At 35.3% G+C, this 23,990-nt stretch overlaps 1 protein-coding gene across 17 annotated transcripts in view; it reads left to right on the plus strand.

Annotated features, from left to right (window-relative positions):
• Window positions 1-23,990, plus strand: part of KIF21A (kinesin family member 21A) — a 147,857-nt gene that overhangs the window by 61,185 nt on the left and 62,682 nt on the right. For 12 of the 17 annotated variants that reach the window (XM_025455583.3, XM_049102259.1, XM_049102262.1 and 9 more), the window contains exons 1-7: window positions 15,342-15,406; window positions 17,194-17,416; window positions 17,545-17,727; window positions 18,623-18,772; window positions 19,660-19,794; window positions 20,579-20,746; window positions 22,403-22,518. In XM_025455583.3, coding sequence (XP_025311368.1) covers window positions 15,357-15,406; window positions 17,194-17,416; window positions 17,545-17,727; window positions 18,623-18,772; window positions 19,660-19,794; window positions 20,579-20,746; window positions 22,403-22,518 — 1,025 coding nt within the window. In that variant the 5' untranslated portion in view covers window positions 15,342-15,356. Of the gene's footprint in view, window positions 1-15,341; window positions 15,407-17,193; window positions 17,417-17,544; window positions 17,728-18,622; window positions 18,773-19,659; window positions 19,795-20,578; window positions 20,747-22,402; window positions 22,519-23,990 lie in introns of those variants that run through there. The other 5 variants (XM_049102264.1, XM_025455596.3, XM_025455593.3 and 2 more) reach the window with 1 other exon arrangement.

A 23,990-nucleotide genomic window follows, 5' to 3' on the forward strand; every position in this document is an offset into this window, starting at 1 on the left:
ATTAGGATGTGTGTTAAGTAAGAAACACTCAGTAGAAAAGCACATATTTCTTTGGTTGATAAATTTTACATTTCTTTTCTTTTTCATCAAAATCTGACCTACACAAGAGACCCCTTATGATGAAGTTTTGGAATATAGGTGAGGTCCGGAGCTGACGACCAAGAAAGAATTCTTGAGACGTCTTTGGTGCAAAATGGTGGTTTTATTAAAGCACGGGGACAGGATCCATGGGCAGGAAGAGCTGCTGCCCTGGGCCTGTGAGGGGTGGCTGATTATATACCTGGGAGTTGGGAGGGGTTTCAGGATAGCTATACTCTCTAAGGAAGTTTGGAAGCAAGGTTTCTAGGACCTTGAGGGGGCTAGCTATTGTTGGGAAAAGGTCACTTATTACCGTCTAATAAAACGTGAGTCATGGGATAACTTCAGATCTGTATCGGTAGGCCATTGTGGTTGCGGGATGATTGCCAACACGTATCTTGGGGGTTTAGAGATAAAAGTAAATTTCTAAAGGAATTTTTATATGTTAAAGTAGACTTACAGGCTCCTGGGGGGTTGGGCTAAGATTGCCTTTGCCCTTAGCAAAGTATGAACATCCGGGCAGTTGAGTCTGTAGAGGAATGTTCCTTTGCCTGTTTCTAGAACTTGTCAGTGTACTGCCCCAAGCTCGTGCCTTGTCCTCAGCTAGCCCTGTGTTCCCCTGTCACTTATATATGGTATTCTCCCTCCCTGTCATGGCTATCCTTTCTTCTCTTTTCTAACTTGGAGTGATGTCTTCTACCCATTTACTGTAAGGCTTTGAAACTCAAGAGTCCTTCCTGCATCAGCATCATTTGTAGCTTATTAAAAACACAGTCTCCGTCTCCCACCCACAATCTATATTTTTAATAAGTTCCCCATTTAATTCATGTATTAAAGTTTGAGAAGTTATGCTTTAAGTCTCTTATAGTATTTAATACTATATCATGTTGAATTACAGTTATTTTTGTATTTGCCTCATTTCTTGCATTAAGTGATAAAATTCTAGGTGTCAGAAACCAAGTTTCTTTATTCATCTTTATTTCTCCGGGAGTGCCTTACACGTATCTTATATACAGAGGCACAGAAAATAATTTATACAATAAATTATGTTAAATTGAATCAACTTTAGGAGGCTTTCTGTTTTCTGGAAACTTTTAATTCTTACAGTAAGCTTCAAATATCTGTTATTTAGGACACAATTTTGTTGATAAAATGGGAGTCTTCCTACCTAATCTACTTAGAGATACTAGAGCTTTGCAGAAAGGGGAAAGCTAATGGTTTAGAGAGCTCATTGTGGTTCAAAAATCTATTGACATTTTTATTTAATTCCTAACATTCAGATTGTTTCCCCAGAATGCACAAATGTGGCTCCTGGCTCTTAGTATCCAAGCTAATGGATGAGATTTAGCTATTTTCTCTGACCTTCAATTCAGGAAGAGGATTAAGTGCATTCTGTGCATTTATCAAAGATACTTTGTTCTCTAATGTATCTCTATTATATTCATGGGCTAAAATGTCTGAGAGAAAGCAAGCTTTCTTAGATACCTGTTCTTGCCCACTTGCCAAGATCTTTTTACTTCCCTCTGATCTTCTATGCCCTCTCAATTTTTCTCCATTAAAAAAAATAAAGGTAATAGACAACTGGTGAAAAATGTATGGGAAATGCTATTTGCATGCTTCATTGCTGATACTTCATAAAAAAATATAAAAGTCTGAATGATATTCAACTGGCTTTCTAAGAGACAATCTGTAAAAAGTGAAGCAGTTGCATAGAATTTAACTATTAGATGATTTCATTGATAGGTAATTTCATCCCACAGGCTAATGTATGGTGTCTAGAAAAGTATAGTTTGTTAACTATTTTTAGGGGATGCTAAAATTACTTTGCTTTTTAAATGTTTAATTTATTTTAATTTCTAAATTTTTAGAGATTTAAAATAAAAAAAATTAATCAATTTTACTTAAAAAAAGAGAAGTCTGTTTATATCCTGAGTCCCAGTGAGACTCTTCCGTGGTCAGTCCTGCCTCATAGCACATAGCAAGCAGGATAGTTGAAGATATTAGAGTTGTTTCATAGAGTGAATATAGTATTTTAGTCAGCTTAAGCTGCTATAAGTAGATACTGTAGACTGGGTGGCTTAAAAAACACATCATTTCTCTTAGTTCTGAAGGCTAGGAAGTCCCACATCCTAGCTTGCAGATAGCCGTCTGTGCGTTCATGTGGTAAGGAGAGAAAGAGAGAGCTTTCTAATTAAAGACACTAATTCCATTGTGGGAGCTCCACCCTGATGATTTCACTTAAACCTAGTTACCTCCCAGAGGCCTCACTTCCAAATACCATCATATTAGGGACTAGGGCTTTGACATATGAATTTTGGGAGGGTAACATTACAGTTCATAGATACAGTATGAAAATAATTTTAAAATTCTAAGGCTGCTGAATGTGGTAAAAATTCCCCATTGGAATGAAATCTTTTTTATTAAATACAAGGTGATTGGAAGTTGAGACGTTGGTAAACATGCCTTCTCAAACATGATTCACGTTTAAATAAAAAAACAAATAAAAAATAACAAAAAAGCATAGAGAAAAAAAAGCATAGAGAATATAAAATCCTTATTGTAACTATTGTCTTATAATACAATTAATTCTTAATTGAAGGTCCAGAGAATATTATACGTGGAAGGAAACCATATTTCTATTGTTATTTTTCCTTATACTTATTAGCATTTATTTTAAGACTTATAGGAAATATAAGATATTGTCAAACATTTGATTAATGGGTTCTGAAATTTTAAAAAATTAAGCTTAAAGAAATATAGTTGAAGATTTCTAACTTAGCAAGGGGATGAGTTCATTTTTTTCCCCCAAAAGGCAGATAGAATAATGGTGTCATGAATGAGGCTTACTTGGCTTATTTATTATCATCATTGTTATATGCCAGATGTCACTCACCTATTCTGAGTTTAAAATTAGCATAAACAGGAGTTTTAATGATTATCATCTTAAAGCAATAGAATTTAGCTTAGGAAAGAGTATGATGTGTCCTTCTGTACTAGTGTTCTATTGCTATATAACAAATTATTACAGATTTAGCAACATAAAATAATGTTTTATTATATCTTAGTTTCCATGGATCAAGAGTTGAAGCACAGCTTAGCTGGATTCTCTGCTCAGATCTCACAGGTCTGTAATGATGGTATCAGGACTGTGGTCCTCATCTAGGGCTCATATCTTCTTTTAAAACCTCATTCAGGCTGCAGCAGAATTCAGTTCTTTCTTGTTAACTGAGTTCCCATTTTCTTGCTACTTGTTATCCTGCTCACCTCCTAAACCATCCTTCTCCATAGGCATTTGATGACGTGATTATTTACCTTCTTCCTGTTTTCCAGTAGGAGCCTGTCTCTTAGATGTTTCACTTTTTTTAAAGGCTCACCTTCTTGATTAGGTCAGGCTCACCCAGGAGGATTTTCTTTGATTAACTCCATATTAACTGGTTAGTAACTGAATTGCAAGTGATATCCCTTCATATTCATAGTTTGCATTACACTTAAGAGATAGGAATTATATATGATTGTAGATCATTGGGGTTCACATTAAAATCCTATCTACCACACTTTTCTCATGAAAATATGTATTTTCTTGACTTTGACCTGTTACTTTGGATTTATTGGGAGATGATAGAATTATGGCTTATTTTAATGTTGGTTATGGAAAGGATTTTTTCTTGATAGTAAAAATTGGTACCAACCACTTATGTTTGTTAGTTTAAAATCAGAATCCTTTTTTAAAAAAGTAAATTCTATGCCCAACATGGGGCTCAAACTCATGACCCTGAGATCAAGAGTCGCATGCTCTACCAACTAAGCCAGCCAGGCACACCTAGAACCAGAATCTCAATTATTCATGCTTAATAAAATATTTCTATTTCTAAGAAGAAGAGCTGAAGTGACAAGTCTTTTTCCTTTCCACAGAATGATTGTAAACACAAATAGTATACACTTTGGATTGAGAGTATACTATTGTCATTATAGTCATAAGATTAGTTTTTCTTATGATGAAATAGTTTCGTAAACATACAGTATTAACAAACATAGAAGGAGATCCCCTCTCCCCCTTCCCAGAAATACATACTGGTTTCATTCAGAAAGAACTTTCTAGGAAGATTCTTGAAAATTCTATATATAATTGGGGTAAAATGTAATGAGAGAAATAGAAACTTACTGATCTCAGAATGAGAGTTGAAATATTTGGTTATCACAACAACTCTGATTCTGAGATTGCTTTTTCTCATCACTCTTACCCTCTTGAGTCATCTGCCACCTTTTCTTCAGATTTTATTTTTAATTTTATTTTATTTTATTTAATTTTATTTTGTTTTTTTCAGATTTTAAAAACAAAACTGAAGTATTAATTAAATCTTTTAAATTGTAAGATTAAATTGAAAAAACTGATTCTATAAGATAATTCAAAGATAATGCTTTTTAAACTTTGTGTTATTACTTATTATTTATCTAAAATCAATTACATATATCTCAAACCCCAATTTTTCCTAGGAAAGAGACTGGGTCAGTGACTTGCTTGTGAAAGGGTGGAGAATTGTAGGGTCCTTGCAGCTGTATATTCTGAGTCAAGATTGCTCTTGATGGCTGGGAGTGAAAGGGATGGTTTCACAGTGGTAGTACTAAAAAGGGCTTGATGCCATTTTCAGAGATTATTCCTGATTCAGTTGGGATCTTGGCAGGAAACCGATGATACATTCAGACAAAATAATGAGGGAAAGTGTGGTGTAAGATGGGCTACATTAAGGAAATTCTAAGGGATAAGTACTCTGATGTGAGCCACAATTAAGGGACACCTACTGATGTAGATGTCCTGATAGGAGTTGTGACCTTTGGTAAAGGGACATGGTCCACCAGCAGGACTTGGCAGGGAAGGAATCAGGAGAATGAATACCTTGACCTCATTCCTACTGTACAATGTCCTCTTGGCACCTTCCACTGCTAAGCCCCACTTTAAGTCTAAGGGAAGGGAGCCCATTGTTGTATGTAGCTCATTATGTTCATTCTCCTAGGGCACAGGGTATGGTGAAGATAAGTGAAGGAAGGAGGAAACAAAAAGACATTTGGCCAAGATCCGATATAGCTTTTGTGTGTCTTTTGGTGACATCTTTCATCCTGCAGAGACTGGGGTGTTCATTTTAGAATTAATGTTTTGGTGGGGATGCCCACTTAGGTGGTGTCATAACATTCATAAAACATTCCTAAATTCTAGCAACTTTTATTACCCTAGTGCTTCTTCTCAAAGAACTGTGTTACAACCAGAAACAAATATCCTTTATGTATCTTTGCCTTTGCTTGCCTGAACTGACCTTTTCTGTCTCCATTGCCTGGAAAATTCTAATCACCTTGCAAAATCTAGGTCAAATATAATTTCCTGCTGAAGCTTTTCCTGTAACTATACCATTCTCCTCTGACTAATCTTTATTCCACTTCTCCTTTGTACATAATATTCCATTGAGCACATACTTAATTTTCTTCTAGCTCTTTGTTTTTTTCTCTCTCCCATGGCTACCATCATCAAGTTTTTTTTTTTAATTAAAAGATTTTGTTTATTCATTCATGAGAGACACAGAGAGAGAGAGAGAGAGAGAGAGAGAGAGAGGCAGAGACACAGGCAGAGGGAGAAGCAGGCTCCATGCAAGGAGCAACGTGGGACTCGATCCCGGACTCCAGGATCACGCCCTGGGCCAAAGACAGGTGCCAAACCACTGAGCCACCCAGGGATCCCTAAGTATTTTTTTTGTTTTTTAAAGTCCTTGCTTTACACACTGTTTAACATTTAGTAGGGATTTGGTGACTCAATGAAGTTTTCTGATGGTCTTGGGTTATAGGCATGCCACCACATACAGCTACCAGCAACAACAGAAATTTGATGAGCACTTTGGACAGTAGGTGGATGGGTCAAGTCATCACTTAACATACCCCTTTCCCTTATTCCCTGAGTTTTTTTTCAGTAGAAGTTCTTCTATTTCTGGGAAGGCTAAAGAAGAGGGCCCAGAGTTTCTAAAGGTATTAATTTATAGTTATGTGGAGGATTGGATTTTCCTCTAAATCCAGAACTTGGCAATTTTCTTTTATTTGTCAGCCTATGTGCACTATTCAATGTAATTCTCTGAACATCTGGCTGGTACTTATCAGAGAAAGTGACATGTGATGTTTTCCCCCTATGAAAGGTAGTAGTTTCCTCACTTAAGAGAGTATTTCTTTCAGTGTGCTATATCCGTAGTTAAATCATGAGAGGTGAAAAGGTGTAAGATATTGGAATGAAAGTCAGAGGAAGTCCGTCTCCCATCATTTTTTTATTCCTATTTCTTTCCCTAATTAGTCAGTGGGGAACTGTACCTGAGGGAAATAAATCTTTGTTTTTCTAAGTGACATTGCAAACCAGAGACTGAGTAGATTACTCTAGGAATCACAGACCCAGAGATTAATGCATATTTTTTGGTGTTTCTGAGTGAGAATAAACTTGAGTCAGGTGGACCACACAGAGATGAAGCCGTAGGATATGTAGCTAATTATACAGATTAGGATAGGATTTCTGAATAATTTTTTAAAGTGTTTCATCATCAGTGGATTCAAAAGTGAACTTCTCTCCATCTCTTCTTCCCTTCATAGAAGTGTGTACTTCCTGGTCCTGGGTACACACTGCTGTGTTTTATTGTTCTTAAGCTTTTTACAGAATTAATCTCATTAATGGAATTACTGAGGTGTGTTTCTTTCTTGAATATCTTGGAGAAATACCTTTCTTCCCATCAATTATCACTGTAATTAAAGATCCATTTCAGGAAAAGGAATTTCTTTTTATGGTCCTATGTTACTTATTATTTATGCCATGGCTGATCTCTTAGGAAAATAATTCAGCAAGACCACAAATGGCCTAGAAGTTTCCTACGATGTGTCAGAAACTATTCTAGAACGAAAGATAGAGGGTTAAAAGTAGGTTAGTTCCTTCCTTAATGTGTGCCTACTAACTGGAATGAACCAGGGAAGGATCAAAAAAGGGATCAAAAACCAGTGGTTCATTTGGCAATGTAGTAGCTGTCCTAATTTTTAAGAAATGGAAGGGAGGAAATTAGTAAGATATAATTAACAGTAAAATATCAAATTGAGCATTAGTAAATAGCATCCAATATAATGATCTTCCAAAAACACTGACAGATGAGAAAGAAAAGGGCAAAGGATCTGAACAGAGGATAGATTTATTGGTGTCATATAAGAGGAACAAAGATGTTAACAAGGTGCCAAGTGGGCTAGTTACAGATAGCTGTAAGTAAAAGAGCTACACAGAGTGGGAATCAGGTCAGATTATTGAGTAAACTGAAGAACTAACACAGTCGCGTGAGGATGAGATCAGAATAACTCAAGCAAAAAAAGAAGAGACAGTTTACAAAGACATTTAGGTAATGGAAAAATTCGTCACATTTTTGAAACTGTAGGTTAAGGATAACAATGTATTCTAATAGAATAAGAGATTAACAATGGCCAAGTGCAAAAAGGAGGACATTTGTGTGTTATTCCCCTTCTGTTTATATTTTAAAAATAAAAATATCTTGACCAATTAGGAAAAGAAAGGCTTATTTCTTGTGATGCCTTGTGATGGACAGAGGGATAAGGAGAAGTGAGGGTATAAGAGAAACTCTAGAAGGTACTACAAAACAATGTGTGTTTAAAAATACAGGTTTGGATGGAACTGGAGGTTATTATGTTAAGCGAAATAAGTCAGTCAGAGAAAGATAAATACCATATGATTTCACTTATATGTGGAATTTAAGAAACAGAAGAGGTGAACACAGGGAAAGGGAAGGAAAGATAAAATAAGATAAAAACAGAGAGGGAGGCAAACCATAGTGAGACTCTTAACTATAGGGGACAAACTGAGGGTTGTTGGAGGGGAGGTGAGGGAATGGTTTAAATGGGTGATGCGTATTAAGGAGGGAACTTGTTGGAATGAGTACTGGGTGTTACATATGAGTGATGAATCATTAATTTCTTTTTTTTAATTTCAATTCAATTAGTCAATATATAGTACATATTATACCCCTGAAACTAATACTACACTGTATGTTAACTAAGTTGAGTTTAAATAAAATGTTGAAAGAAGAAAAATAAAAATGTAGATTTGATTGCTTGCATGTTTGGACTTAGGTTAACACGTGATGTTAGTGCAACTCTTAAAATTTATGTAAAAACAACAACAACAACAACTGGTGACTGCATAGTCCTAGAAGGATATAAATTATAATGGTATGTGCCTATTTACTTAAATCAGCATCCCTTCAGTCTCAACAAATCATTGATTAGTTATTTGTCAACATCCTTGTCACTAGCATTTAACCAAATTTTATTCAGAATAAGGACAACTGTATCATGATGATTTATTTCCCCTCTTTAAAAGAACCATTTACTCAGGAACTTGGTTTTCTTCCTCTCTGAATGAAATTTCTTTATTGGCTATATGGAGACAGTAAAAATGATGATAATACTGAAAGTGAAAAAAATTCCCCTTTTGGTTGCTGTTGTACTCTGTGTTAGTATGAATAGTGGGATAAAGAGGCTTGGTTATTTATTGTCTATAAAAGGTTAACTTTAGGGTCATGACTTTTCACTGGAAATAGAGGTGTAACATTCAGCTTCATTGTCTTTGCATAGCAATATATATTTGTATATTTGTATGTCTATGTACACATACATATGTAGGTAGTATTTACTGTTGTATTATACTTCTATTCCTTACATAATAGGTTTACATTTAGTTATTCTAAAGACTCAGGGCATCCAAAAGGTGTTTTGAAAAATGTGGCAATAGTTAGGGAAGCCTAAGAATAAATCATGCATATCATATTGGAAGGCTCAAGGTGAGTTAAGATGGTAAACGTGCCTTATAAAGGAACTGACTTGGAGAATTTTCAAGTGGTGCTGTAGCAATAGTAAAAACACTTTATACCTACATTGGCTTTCATGCTACATATTATCTGTTCAACATTCTGGAAGGTGAATATTACAGTCATAATATTACCATTTTACAGATAAGGAAACTGAGGCTAAGAGAATGACTTGCGAAAGGTCATAATTAGTATGTGTTAAGACCTGTGAAGAGTTTGAGATTTTACACACTTTCCTAGTTAACAAACTAGTCTGTCACTTTTTCATGTATAATTGCAAAAGCCACAAGATTCCTGAGTTAGAGACAAAGCATTGGAAGCTTCATGATGATTTGAACTCCTTCCTAATTCTCCCCTCCCCCAACCCATGGAGGCAATGCAGGTAGACCTATTATATGGATGCTGTGTAAGCAGTGGGGCATTGAGAAATAACAAACTTGGGGATTCACTGGTTTTATAGTAAGCAGAAGCAAGCTAGCTCTTTGTTAGGTAGAAGACATTATCCCTAAAGGTTGCTTGCAGCAATTTGAGAAATGACTCTTAAAAAGAGCAGTTAGGGTCTTACATATTTGGCATACCCAGCAAGAATATGCAGAGATGCTCAGGTCTCATGGTGGACTGCTTCCTCCAATAGTATGTGGCAGAGTTAAACTTTAAACTCCATTTTTTTTTTTCAGTCTGACGACTAAAACTTGAGCTGAACAGGTAGCAACTATAAGCCCCACATTCCCACCCCCATATATTTATCTTCTTATTTTTTGCTCCTATCCAGGACATTTTAAAACTAGTCCTCTTGGCTAGTTTGCTATACTCTATTACTAAAGCTGGTTATTACTGGTCTCAGTCTCAGAATCTCCCCTGTTATTCACTAGCTATTGCCACAAGGAGCTGTGGTTATGTTTTTATAAATGAAATAACTTGTTCCTATGATAAAGTTACATTTGCTATAAAAACTGAAGTGAATGATAGAAACCATAAAGAAATAAAGGGGGAAAAAAGAAATAAGGAACAAGTGGTATAACTAATTGTGGATATAGGAAAAAAAAAAGATTGCTTATTGATACTTATTTTTAAACCAGGATTTTGCTCTTTTTAAGAAATAACTAAAATAGAATTTGAAGTCAGAAAGGACCTTATGAATATTAAATCCAGGCTCCCCATCTTACAGATTAGAAAATTGAGGCATTGGGTAATTACATAATTGTTCAAGATCAGGTTTCTAGTAACAGAGTAGAGTGATGGAGCAAAGTTAGATTATTGTGATAATCACATGCCCAGTATTGGAATGATCCCCCCATTTAACAAAAGTGGTTTATAACAGGTTTCAGTCAGTAAATGTTGAATTACTTTGTTTTATGATTGAATAAGATCTATTCTCTGTCCTCAAAGAATTCATTTGCTAATAGGGCAATAGGAATTCAATTTGAGGGGCTCCTGAGTCTCTTGGTCAATTAAACATCTGCTTTCAGCTCAGGTCATGATCTCAGGGTCCTAGGATGGAGCCCCATGTTGGGCTCCCTGCTCAGTGAGGAGTCTTCTTCTCCCTCTATATCTGCCCCTCCCCCACTCATGCTCTGTTTCTCTCTCTTTCTCTCTCAGATGAATAAATAAAATCTTTTTAAAAAAAGAATTCAATTTGATAGCTACTATTTAAAATCATGTACAAATTGCATAGGTTAATTCAAGCTTGGGTGGTCAGGGAAAGCTTTAGAAAGTTTCAGATATTTGAGTTAGATCTTAAAAAGTTACAAAGAGTTTTTTTTCTTTTAAAGATTTATTTATTTATTTATTCATGATAGACACACACATGCAGAGAGAGAGAGAGAGAGAGAGAGAGAGAGAGGCAGAGACACAGGAGGAGGGAGAAGCAGGCTCCATGCTGGGAGCCCGACGTGGGTCTCGATCCCGGGACTCCAGGATCGTGCCCCGGGCCAAAGGCAGGCGCCAAACCGCTGAGCCACCCAGGGATCCCCTACAAAGAGGTTTCTATGCAGAGAGGTGGAGGTTTGGCATTCCAAGCAGAGGGAAAACCATGTACATTGGCATGGTGAATGAAAGTATGTAAGATGACCAAGAAATAATCAGTGGTTTGGGATAGTTGGATGTAACTAGACTTGAAAATGGAATGAGAGGTAGAATATAGATTAGGAAAATGTTAGGTACCATGGTAAATAATTAGGACATTTTGGGGAGGAAACATTGACATTTTAAGGCAAATTGGCATATGAGGTATAAAAAAAGAGATTGGTTTAGTAAACAGAATCAGTAAAAAAAAAAAAAAAAAAAAAGGTGATGTTACAAAAGCCAACTGCAGATAAAGAATTAAGAAATAAGGTTTATGAAGGGTAGCAGAATATATCTCCCCCAAATATGCCATTTTGACATAGAGATTATTTTGAATGGAAGGCAATTCTTCTTCTTTCTTTTCTTTTCTTCTTCTTCTTCTTCTTCTTCTTCTTCTTCTTCTTCTTCTTCTTCTTCTTTCTTCTTCTTCTTTCTTCTTCTTCTTTCTTCTTCCTCCTCTTTCTTCTTTCTTCCTCTTTCTTCTTTCTTCTTCTTTTTTCTTTCTTCTTCTTCTTCTTTTAAAGCAGATACAAGGAAAGATCTCTGCCTCTTCCTATTTGTCTAAAAGCAAGACATAAACTTGCAAAGGTGTTTCCTCTCCCCTCTCTGGACCACCAGGGACAGAAGTTAGCCACAAGAATGGAAGTGGGGGAACCTACATAACAAACTTTAACTAGCCCTTATTTTCCATTAGTTTCTCCATATGTTTACCTTCCCACGGTTTGCTGTCCTAGGAACTCAGTCCTTTTTCCTTTTGTTAATATGCTATATAAGTCCAAAGTTCTAACTACCTTTTGAATTATTATTCATCATGAGTATTCCCATGTGTATGCATGTTGTACATGTGAATAAACTTCTGTTCGTTTTTCCTTTGTTAGTCTTCTTTCATCAGTCCAATTTACAGGGCTGAAGCCAGTAGAACCTAAGAGGATGGAAGGAAAAATTTTTTGTCTCCCCTACAAGTTGTAAATAGTGTCAAATGCTGAAGAGAGGTCAGAAAGGATGAAGACCAAAAAGGGTCCACTTTATTTGGAAATGAAAAGTACTGCTTTGGTCCCTCGTTCTGAGCAGTTTCAGTAGAGGGTAAGAGCAGAAGCTAGGAAACTGTATGTCAAGGGAAAGATTTAGATGTGAGAAAATGGAGATGACATTTGTCATGTGTTTTTATATTAAAACTGAATAATGAACAGCTTGTATCATATTCTAAGTCTTCCAGCTTTACAGACTAGAGGCAACAGGGATGCCTGGGTGGCTCAGTGGTTGAGCGTCTGCCTTTGGTTCAGGGTGTGATCCCAGGGTCCTGGGACTGAGTCCCACATCGGGCTCCCTGCATGGAGCCTGTGTCCCTTCCTCAGCCTGTGTCTCTGTCTCTCTCTCTGTGTGTCTCTCATGAATAAATAAGTAAAATATTTTAAAAAAAGATTTTATTTATTTATTCATGAGAGACAGAGAGAAGGAGAGAGAGAGAGAGAGGCAGAGGGAGAAGCAGACTCCACCCAAGCAGCCTGACGCGGGATCAATCCTGGGCCAAAGGCAGGCGCTAAACTGCTAAGCCACTCAGGGATCCCAAATAAATAAAATCTTAAAAACAACAACAACAACAACAAAAACCAAAACTAGATGCAACGAATTACTTTTTTTTGTATGGCTCTCCATGTGTTTTCCTTTTCAGACCCACCCATTGGTCAGTGGTCTACAAAGGATAAAAAGTCTGTACTCATGCTTAGGAAAAAAAAAAAAAAAGCACATTCTCTAGTAAAACTGTCAACTGTCAGTCCGATGTGATTCATTTCCAATGTAATATTTAAAAAAAACTAAATAGAAATAATCTCTAATTGCAAATTAATATTATAGGTAGAAGCCAAATGATTGTTGGCCTTTATCATATAGTATTGCTACTTAATATTAGAATATCTTTTCCTAAATACTTATAAGTTTTATGCATAATTGTTTTTCTTTAAGAAGCAGTTTTAGATATTTTTACTTGTCTGATTAAACATTTTGGAAAACCCATAAGGCCTTATTTTTTCTGATAGTTAACCAAAATGTTAATGCTGATTTTTTCTTAGTGTTGGGATTAGATGAATGTGTTTAATGTTCTTATTTTTACATAGAAATACTAAGAAAGAAGGTATTTCAAAATATTTAGAGTAATGTCAGATTCTATTTCTATTTTTATTATTTTTTCAGATTCTATTTTTAGTCTGTTATTTCCTAAAAGAGCTGATATATTTTGTCTATATATAATTTCAAATTATAATTTTGAAATTGAGGTTTGTACCTGGGTAAATTTCATTCTTCACATTATTAAAGCAGGTGAATTGGTTTGGGTTAGAACTTCATGTGAGAATTCTTTTTTTTTTTTAATATTTTGTTTATTTATTTATGAGAGACACACAAAGAGAAGCAGAGGCATAGGCAGAGGGAGAAGCAGGTTCCCCCTGGGGAGCCTAATGCAGAACCCAATCCCGGGAACCCAGGATCATGGCCTGAGCCAAAGACAGATGCTCAACTACTGAGCCACTGAGGTGCCCCTCATGTGAGAATTCTTGACTTCAGTATAAATTTAGGGAATTGTAGAGTTTAAAGTACTAATTTTTGAAGAGAAATTGAAAAGGTTAACATATCTCTAACCTTTGAAGTATAGTCAATTCCAGTTCCCTGCATGGCTCAGAGATCATCCCCTTCTAGGTGGGAGTTTCTCAGATCTGTTGAGACACTGCCATTGCCGGATCCAGTTCAATAGAGTTCCACCCATCTTGCTGGCTTTTGAAACCACTCTCTCTCCCCGCCTATGCAAATGGGTGGAATTGCATATCATTCATTCATGCTTCAAACACAATCCTGCTTGCCATTAACAAGGATAATAATCAGGTGAATAGAGGTTGGGAGATTAAGTTCTGAATGACACTGGCATTCTAAAATTGGCTGTCATATCTGCAATTCAAATAGCATCTACTTTTTCTTTGTCATGTTAAAGTGAAATTAGAAGTATCTTAATAGCCAAATAAGTTAGCCTATGGTTATAATAATTTACTTAAAATTAATGAGGCATGGATTTCAAACAGCAGCCCAGTGCTCATTTTCATTTAGACAACTTGTGTTTATTTTTATCTGTCTTATTACATGGGATTTGTTAAGCTTCATAGTGCATCTATAAAGAAGGGAGAGAGCAGAATCCTGGGGGCATGAGGTAGAGAGAAAAGCCTGGGTTCAGATAGGACTTTATGTTAGAAGCAAAGAGTTAGCAAGAGCTTTCTAAAGAAGTGAAATCTAACCAGAGACTAAAAACATGAGATGTTCAGGCTGGAAAAGGAATTAGGAATTGAGAGGGTAGGGAAGATTGTTCTGAGAAAGAGAGCAGTATATTTGAAGATATAGAAGCCAGAGAGAGCATAGCTTGTTAGTGAAACTGGTTAAAAATAAGCCATCACCACTGCCACCATCAACAACCAATATCCTGGGATCCCTGGGTGGCGCAGAGGTTTGGCGCCTGCCTTTGGCCCAGGGCGTGATCCTGGAGACCCGGGATCGAATCCCACATCGGGCTCCCGGTGCATGGAGCCTGCTTCTCCCTCTGCCTGTGTCTCTGCGCCTCTCTCTCTCTCTGTGACTATCATAAATAAATAAAAATTTAAAAACAAACAAACAAACAAAAAAAAAACAACCAATATCCTTTACTTTAAAGATGAAGCATGGCAAAAGGATAGACTACAGAGGGATTTAGTGATGAACTGAAGGATTTTAAGCAAGGTAGTGACCTGATCAACTTTATATTTTACAAATATCACTGATATTGCAGTGTGTGGAACAGATTAGTGGAGGTGAGAATTGACACAGGGAGGGTAGTGAGGAGATTTGGAATAATCCAAGTAAGAGATAATGTTGATGTTGATTGGGAAGAAATTGGTGGGCTCTTGAGCTCTTTCAGAGATAATAAGGTCTTGGAGATCAATTAAGTAGATGGACTAGGGAAGAGGGAGTAATTGAAGTTGACTGCCCTGTTTCTAGCTTGGCAGCAGTCAGGATGAGAATTCTCCCAAGAAGGATGGAGGTATTTTTACAGTTTCCACCTCATAGTTGGATGAAGTGAGATAGGAAAAAAGGAATTTAGAAAGAAGAGAATATTAATTTTGAGAAAGACCTCTCATAAAAAATGTAGAACCAGAAAGCCAAAGCTGCTATTACCATTAGCTGTTTCCATAGTCCATGATTATGACTTCTTATAAGAAGCCCTTTGTTTTATTTGTTGTGATATCATTTTATTTTTATATAGTATATAAATATTATTTTCCTTTCCCCCTTTTTAATAATATAGTATCCTGTGGCCAAATGGCGTTAGATCTAAGAGGAACTTTGGAAATTACAGTTTCTATCCACAGGTGAGGAAATTGAAGCTCTGATGGAAGATATCTGATAACTGGAGTGACGGAAGTAGTTAAAACCAGGTCTGGTAATGGCCACTCTTATTCTTTCCACAGTACCTACACAGCTCTATATTGATTATTGTGTTCCATTAAGACAAATAAGTACAATTGAAGACTTGATTAAAAAGAAAAATTTCATTATCATAGAGGAAAGAAAAAATTGCATAAATATTTTTTGGGATAGTATAGAATTCTATTTTAGATAACCATGGTTGCAAAAATTCAGTTGCTTCTCAGTATTATCTTTCCTATCCTTTCATTGACCTTCCATCATGATAAACCTAAAAGGGTTAAAATTCAGGCAATCTGGACTTAGGTTTGGTTTTACCTCTAATAAATTGATGAACTCATTCCACTTCTGTTGGTTTCATTAAAAAAAAAAAAACACTCAGATCTCAAAAATAAGAATTTGGGACCATTGGTTTTTAAATCCTTTCTTTGGTCTGTCTTCATCATTTTGTATTCTATCACTGGTTGTCTTTACTTTCTTCCTTAAATTGCTTCTTCTTCTTTGTGGCAAATAGGAACCTTTTAGGTTTTAGAAAACCTAGGTTCAGTAAGTCAGTGATATATATGTCCAGAAGAGTCCTCTTTTTTTTTTTAAGATTTTTTTTTTTTTTAATTTGAGAGAGAGAGTGTGCACCTGTGCGCAAGGGCAAGATGGTGGGTAGAGAGAAAGAACCTCTAGTAGACTCCCCACGAAGCGTGGAGCAGGCCAGGCCAAATGTAGAGTCCTACCTAAAGTGGGGTTTGGCTCAAAGCCAGGCTATACATGGGGCTTTGTTGCAGTATACCAAGATCATGACCTGAGCCAAAATCAAGAGTCAGAGGCTTAAACCAACTGAGCCACCCAAGTGCCCCAGGATAGTCCTTTATTTGGATTAAATAGAATAGGACCAGATTTTGGTTTGTTCTGTTAGCAAAATACCACTACATTTGCTTTCCTTCTTTAAAAATAGACTTCAAAATCAGGAAGAGAAGCAGCAGAAGGTACTAAAATCTGGAGTAGATGGGTTTTGGGTGTAGAATGAGTATAATGCTGTGGTCTTCCAAGTAAAGAGAGGATACCCTAGGAGAAATGCATGTTGATTCACTGGGTTTTGGAGAGAAAATACTGGAACTTCTCTTTGTATTTATTTTTAATTTCTCTCTTTGCAAAATTCTGCTTTTGTGTATATCATAATATGTGACATCAATAAAGTACATGCATATCATTTATAATGAATACACATACATATGTATTGTGGGAGTGTGCTTCGAAGATGTTAAGCTGACAGAACAATATGGTTAAATACGTTTGGAAACAACTGGTATAGAATTTGCAAAATGGCAAGTCAAGGGCATCAAGATAAATATTATGTCCTTAATTTCTTACTTTTGGTAATGTCTTTCCTGGAAATAAAGAGTAGAAACTTAAAAATAACAACAACAAACAGAATTTTGGCAGCAGAATTTATTTAACTGTGTCTTTACCTGTTACAGCGTTGCCGAAAAGTATCCAGTCACAAATATATTTATTTTTAGGATTAATTTTATTCTTGCTCATGATTTTTTGGGATTGTCAAGTAACTCATACTGAAATTGACTCAGTATAATTTAATTTATTTAAACTTATCAACTGAAGAAGCCTTAGTAGATTATATTAGTGTTTTAAAAAGATTTGGCTAGGAATTTTTAAGTCCTATTTTTTTCAGTTTTTTCCTATTCATTTTATTTTATTTTTTCCTAATTATTTCTTGCAGAATAAGACCACAGCTTGCCAAAGAGAAGATTGAAGGATGCCATATTTGTACATCTGTCACACCAGGAGAACCTCAGGTTTTCCTAGGGAAAGATAAAGCTTTTACTTTTGATTATGTGTTTGATATTGACTCTCAGCAAGAGCAGATCTACACTCAATGTATAGAAAAACTAATTGAAGGTTGTTTTGAAGGATACAATGCTACCGTTTTTGCCTATGGACAAGTAAGTACCAAATTATTTTCAGAGAAGCTGTAACTTTTCAGAAGTGTCAATTTAGTTGCACTTTTATTTTTGTCTTGAAGTTATTAACATCAAGCATGCATTTTTCTCTATTCTGTTCTTTTATGCAGACTGGAGCTGGCAAAACATACACAATGGGAACAGGATTTGATGTTAACATCATTGAGGAAGAACAGGGTATTATCTCTCGTGCTGTGAAACACCTTTTCAAGAGTATTGAAGAAAAAAAACACACTGCAATTAAAAATGGGCACCCTCCTCCAGACTTTAAAGTGAATGCCCAATTCTTAGAGGTACTAGTCTAATTGTCTCAGTAGTTTCCTTTATATCTTATCCTTAAGATCATAAATAACCCTTATGATTTCATATTTTTTAAAGATTTTTTATTTATTTATTCATAAGAGATACAGAGAGAGAGAGAGAAGCAGAGACACAGGCAGAGGGAGAAGGAGGCTCCATGCAGGGAGCCTGATGTGGGACTTGATCCTGGGACTCCAGGATCACGCCCTGGGCCAAAGACAGGTGCTAAACTGCTGAGCCACGCAGGGATCCCCCCTTTATGATTTTATACTCCCAGTTTTCTAGTATAGTATTTGGCACTTAGTGCTTAATAAACAACATTTGAGTAAACTAATTTTAGGATAATAGATAATAAATAATAAGTATTCCTTCTTGTTGGTATTAAATTTAAAAACACTTGACCAGTATCCATATAGTAAAACAATTAATATTGTTTATTTTAGATTCTATCTTATACTGTTTTAAGGTAGGCAGGCTCACAAAGCTCTGGGAATTCAGCAGCTAAGAAGGAGGGAAGATATGAGGAATAACAGGATTGAGATTTAGCACTAATTGGGCTGCAAAGGATGCTATTGCTACAAGGATAGCGTATGTTTTATGCAATGCCCAATATTTGTTTATCTCTTGCAAATGAGTAATAGATAATTTTAGCTGGTCTTCAACTTAGTCATGATTAAGTCATTTACTGTTCTTACTCTTATAAAGAAATCTGGCATTTATTTGTTTTTGTAGTAATAATTACATTATTCATTTCTTATATGTTATTTTGAAGAAATACGTTATTTTGAAGATGTTTTAAGATATGTTTGAAAGATAATGTGCAATATATGTTAATAGCCCTGAGGCAATTTCTGCTAAAATTAAGCTTATAATATTTCTTTTTGACAGCTATATAATGAAGAGGTCCTTGACTTATTTGATACCACTCGTGATATTGATGCAAAAAATAAAAAATCAAATATAAGAATTCATGAAGATTCAACTGGAGGAATTTATACTGTGGGCGTCACAACACGTACTGTGAATACAGAATCAGAGGTGACATTTACATTAAAATAGAACGTATTTGGCTTTATTTAATAATCAGCTTTACTGATGGTTTGCTTAAGATCAAGAATGAAATTTTATCCTTATATGTAATATGGAGTTAAAATCTTGTCTTCTTTCCCTATATTTTAAAAAAATTATTTATTTACTTATTCATGAGAGACACAGAGAGAGGCAGAGACGCAGGCAGAGGGAGAAGCAGGCTCCACTCTGGGAGCCTGACGTGGGACTCAATCCTGGGTCATCAGGATCACGCCCTGGGCCGAAGGCAGTGCCAAAACGCTGAGCCACCCGGGCTGTCACCTATATTTTTTTATATCAGGATTTCATTGTTTACAATGGCAGGGTTATGATAAAGTCTATACATTTGTCATAGCATCAAAAAGCAATGTAGGTATAGTTTTCTTTCATAGCTAGAGAAAGAGAGATCATTGAAGATGAAAGATCTACAGGTACACAAGATGAAGATGAAAAAGTACAATCCTTTTGTACCTTTTGCTGTTGCATATGTAGGACTATATCTTGGTTCCTAAAAGGAAACTGTTAAGAAAGGTTACAGAAAAATGTTTCAAGAGAAGATACCAAAGGGCTCCAGTAATTCAAGTTGTTGCTCTGTTTGTTCCCAAATGTTCTACTGTAACAGTTTTGGAATGGGAGCTGCAAATGTCAGCAAATGACAAACAATGGAATCTTAGTGTTTTCTCCTATTAAAAAGATAATATGCTATTACATTTTTCAGCTTAGAAAGTGCCTGAAACTAAAATAATATGAAAATATTATACCCCTTATGGTAGGTTTTGGCCATTAGCTTAGATTTCTGATTGTATGGTATCTTGTTTAAATATTGTTCAAGTGAAATCTTTCTTTTCCTTTTCCAGATGATGCAGTGTTTGAAGCTGGGTGCTTTATCTCGGACCACTGCTAGTACCCAGATGAATGTTCAGAGTTCTCGTTCACATGCCATTTTTACCATTCATTTGTGTCAAACCAGAATGTGTCCCCAAACAGATGCTGTGAGTTTTTAGTTCTAATTTCTCAGACTTGCAGGCTTCATTTTTCTAAAAATCCACATAAATATGAGGAGAGTATATTTAAATTTAAATTTAATTTAAATTACCAAATTTAGTTTGGCTAATCATTCCTTTTCCTAATGAGATACCTCTGATTGTATTAAAACTGAAGATGGCCAACTATGTAAGATTTTGAAATAAAAAAAAAAAATCGAATGTGTCTGCAGCAACCAGAAAGCAAGCTGTAGCTTATGGTGATGCATATAGTCATCTGAGACCCTTTGCTTTTGACGACTGTGCGTTTCAGGTTTCTCTTCAACACAAGCAAAACCTCATTTGATTACAGCTGGTTTCTGGTTCTCCAACTTCTTTCTACCTTTGCCTAAGCTTCTAAATGCCAGTAGATTTTTTTTTTTACATTTACAATTATTTGGCTACTTGCCTATTTTTGAATATTATATGTATAAAATATATATTTATATTTATCTTTTTGTTCTTTTTTTTTTATATTTTATTTATTGATTCATAGACACAGAGAGAAAGAGGTAGAGACACAGGCAGAGGGAGAAGCAGGCTCCATGCAGGGAGCCCGATGTGGGACTCTATCCCGGGTCTCCAGGATCACGCCCTGGGCTGCAGGCGGTGCCAAACCGCTGCGCCACCGGGGCTGCCCATATATTTATATTTATATAATGAGGGCAGGGTAAGGTTGGAAGATATTTAGTGTCACATTAATAAAATACATATTTTTTAATAAAGTATTTTTTATTATTTTTCTCAATTGCAGGAAAATGCAACTGATAATAAAGTGATTTCTGAATCATCACAGCTGAATGAATTTGAAACCTTGACTGCAAAGTTCCATTTTGTTGATCTGGCAGGATCAGAAAGACTGAAGCGTACTGGAGCCACAGGAGAGAGGGCCAAAGAAGGCATTTCCATCAACTGTGGACTTGTAAGACTAAGACTACAGCTTTGTGCTAAGAATATATTAGAACTTTTCTTGTATCCTTTTCTTTTTTGTAATAACGTACATATTACCCAAGTGGAAACCCTTCATGTGCTGAGTTGAGAAAAGAAAGTTACAGTAAATTTATAAACTTAGGAGTAATGCACATTATAGGCTTTTTTCCTTTAAAACATTGCAAAGTTTTACATATGTATAAGTTTAGTTGGATTAAATTTATGATATATGCAGAAAATAATACATATAGTAGAAATATTTAAAATATTCTTCCCACCTTTAAAAGTAAAATGTCAAAACCAACATTTTATATTAATATTAAATGTTTCATAGCATGACTTTCTTTTTTTAAAATATTATTTATATATTTATTCATGAGAGACACACAGAGAGAGAGATGCAGAGACACAGGCAGAGGGAGAAGCAGGCTCCATGCAGAGAGCCTGACATGGGACTCGATTCCAGTTCTCCAGGATCACGCCCTGGGCTGAAGGCAATGCTAAACTGCTGAGCCACCTGGGCTCCCCATAGCATGACTTGCAAAGTAGATATTTTTGCTAATATTTTATGACAGTCATTTTATTTTGGGAATTATAATCATTTGTTTTAAGTAATGATTCTTTTAAAATGGGAACTTTCATAGATTATATTAGGAATTAATTTTAACACCGTGCCACCTAGTGGTGTATTTATTTATTTATTTAGTGTTTTTTTTTTTTAATTTTTATTTATTTATGATAGTCACACACAGAGAGAGAGAGAGGCAGAGACACAGGCAGAGGGAGAAGCAGGCTCCATGCACCGGGAGCCCGACGTGAGATTCAATCCCGGGTCTCCAGGATCACGCCCTGGGCCAAAGGCAGGCGCTAAACCGCTGCATGACCCAGGGATCCCTTTAGTGGTGTTTTTAATTGCAAAATACCTTGTGTTTGCTAGTATAATGCTTTCGTTATATGGAAGAAAAAGTTTTAGGGCAAATCTTTGTATAATTAATCTTCTCTTATTACTTCATTATAAAACTGGACATTTGTTCTTGCATTAAATAATGGCATCCCTAAATTTCTGTGATGCAGATTGCATCAGGGCCTGTGTTTTCTGCTTTGCTTTCCTCCCTCCCTTCCTAGAGCTGGGGACTCCACAAATGGTCCTACTTTACTATTGTCCAATATTTGCTCCTAGATGATTGTAACCCTTCAGTGCAGAAATTAACAACCGAGGCTGGAGTAGAGAAAGCTAGACCTCCCAACTTCAACACCCATCTTGATGCTTACACTGTGGTTGAATGTTGTGTTAAAGAGAGTGACCTGGATCCTAGACTTTCTGTATTGATCTGAATATCTTAGGAGATAAAGTCATGGTGGAATTTCCATTTGTGCTGTCAGGAAAAAACAAAAGCCATTGGTCTATTTTCTTGTTTAGGCCACTGAAACATGTTCAGATACATCTGAAAAAGTTTCACTGTAGCCAGTGGTTAAAACTGAAGCTTCTCTGCAGAAGGTCAACTAAGATACAGTGTGATGGTGATGTCAGTGTCTGGAGGATCTGTTGACCCCATATTATTCTTTATAAGCTTTTTTATTTTAAAGTGTTATAATTACTAAAATTTTATCACTTTCTTCTCTCTCTCTCTCTCTCTCTTTCTTTTAGTTGGCACTTGGCAATGTCATAAGTGCTTTGGGAGATAAGAGCAAGAGGGCCACCCATGTCCCCTATAGAGATTCTAAGCTGACAAGGCTGCTACAGGATTCCCTTGGGGGTAATAGGTATGCATAAGTGATTATCCTTCATATTCCTGAATTTCAGTTACTCCTTAATTTTAAGGTAAATTTGTAAAGTGATTTATAAGAACTGTTTTTGTTATAAAGCAAATTAATAGAAGAGGAACCGATAAGTTTTAAGTACCTAAAATAGGTGAGTCCATGTGATTATTGTATGTGATTATTTCATAAAATCCTTAATGACATTCCCTGATGTAGGTGTTATTGTTCCTATTTTACAGGTAAGGAAATTGAAATCCAGAGAGGTTAAATAGTTTATTCAAAGTCATTTAGCTTATAAATGAATTTCATAGCATGTACTTTTCCTACCATATCATAATTTCTACTTTAAGCATATAGCAGATGCTAATAACATTTTGTTGATAACAAATGTCTTCTAAGTAATTGCAAAGTAATTAAATATTGATACTTTTTAGTATCCTTAAAATCCTAAGTATTTTACATGTGGAAAAACTTGTTTTTAATGTCAATTGAATGAAACATGGGATGTTTGCTGTTTATTAACTTTCTAATATCACTGATATTCCTCTTTTTTCCATACTTTGCATCATTCTGATATATTTCATCGGCTAAACTCATTCTTTTGGTAGTGCATTCCTTTTTATAAACATCAACATGTTGGCTTTATAAGTGGACACATTTTTGGCATTTAAAGTCAATCGTATTAAATAAAATATCTTTTAAAATAATAAAAATGAAAGTTAAAAAAATAAAGTCAATCATGATGTAATGCAACAAGTTACAGACAGCCACAGTGAATCTATTTTACAGTGCTTTCAATGGCCTGACACATTTATTGTAAAAAAAATGATCTGGTAATTACACTTACAAACTTCCTTTTTGAACAACTTATTCGAAGAATTTTGATAATATAAAATCTATTTAGATTTAGGAGTAAAGTTTTGTTTTACAGAATTCAACAGTATTATTTTTATATTTCCTCCTAAAATAAAATATATTTTATATTAAGACAATGTTTGCATTGTGTTAACTCTTCTCTTCAAGCACATTCTGTGTATAGGTACAATATTGCTTGCATTGTTGTATATTTCTTCCCCTATATAACTTCATGCTGACCTTCAGTATCAGTCTAGGTCTTACTACAATGAGACACCAATTTTTGTTTGTTAAGTCAAATTTAAAATTTTTTGAAATTGAACTTTTGGTTCAAAAGCATTATACTTTGTTTAAGCCTTGGAGAACAGAGTATCATTGTTTTGTAACATTTGTACAAATTACTCTTAAAAGAAAAATCAGATCAAAGATATTTTTGGAAATAAACTGTATCTACTAATGCATAACTTGTGACTTTTATTTTTTTTTAACTAAACTGGTTTCATTAATTTATAATGCTTAATAGAGCCTTACAACAAATTTATAGCAAAAATTCTAAAAAAAGACAGAAAAATGTATAGCACAGGTAAAAATCAATTATATTTTTAATACCTACAAATAAC

The sequence above is a fragment of the Canis lupus genome, chromosome 27 (genome assembly GCF_003254725.2).
Source record: "Canis lupus dingo isolate Sandy chromosome 27, ASM325472v2, whole genome shotgun sequence".
Taxonomy (NCBI): domain Eukaryota; kingdom Metazoa; phylum Chordata; class Mammalia; order Carnivora; family Canidae; genus Canis; species Canis lupus.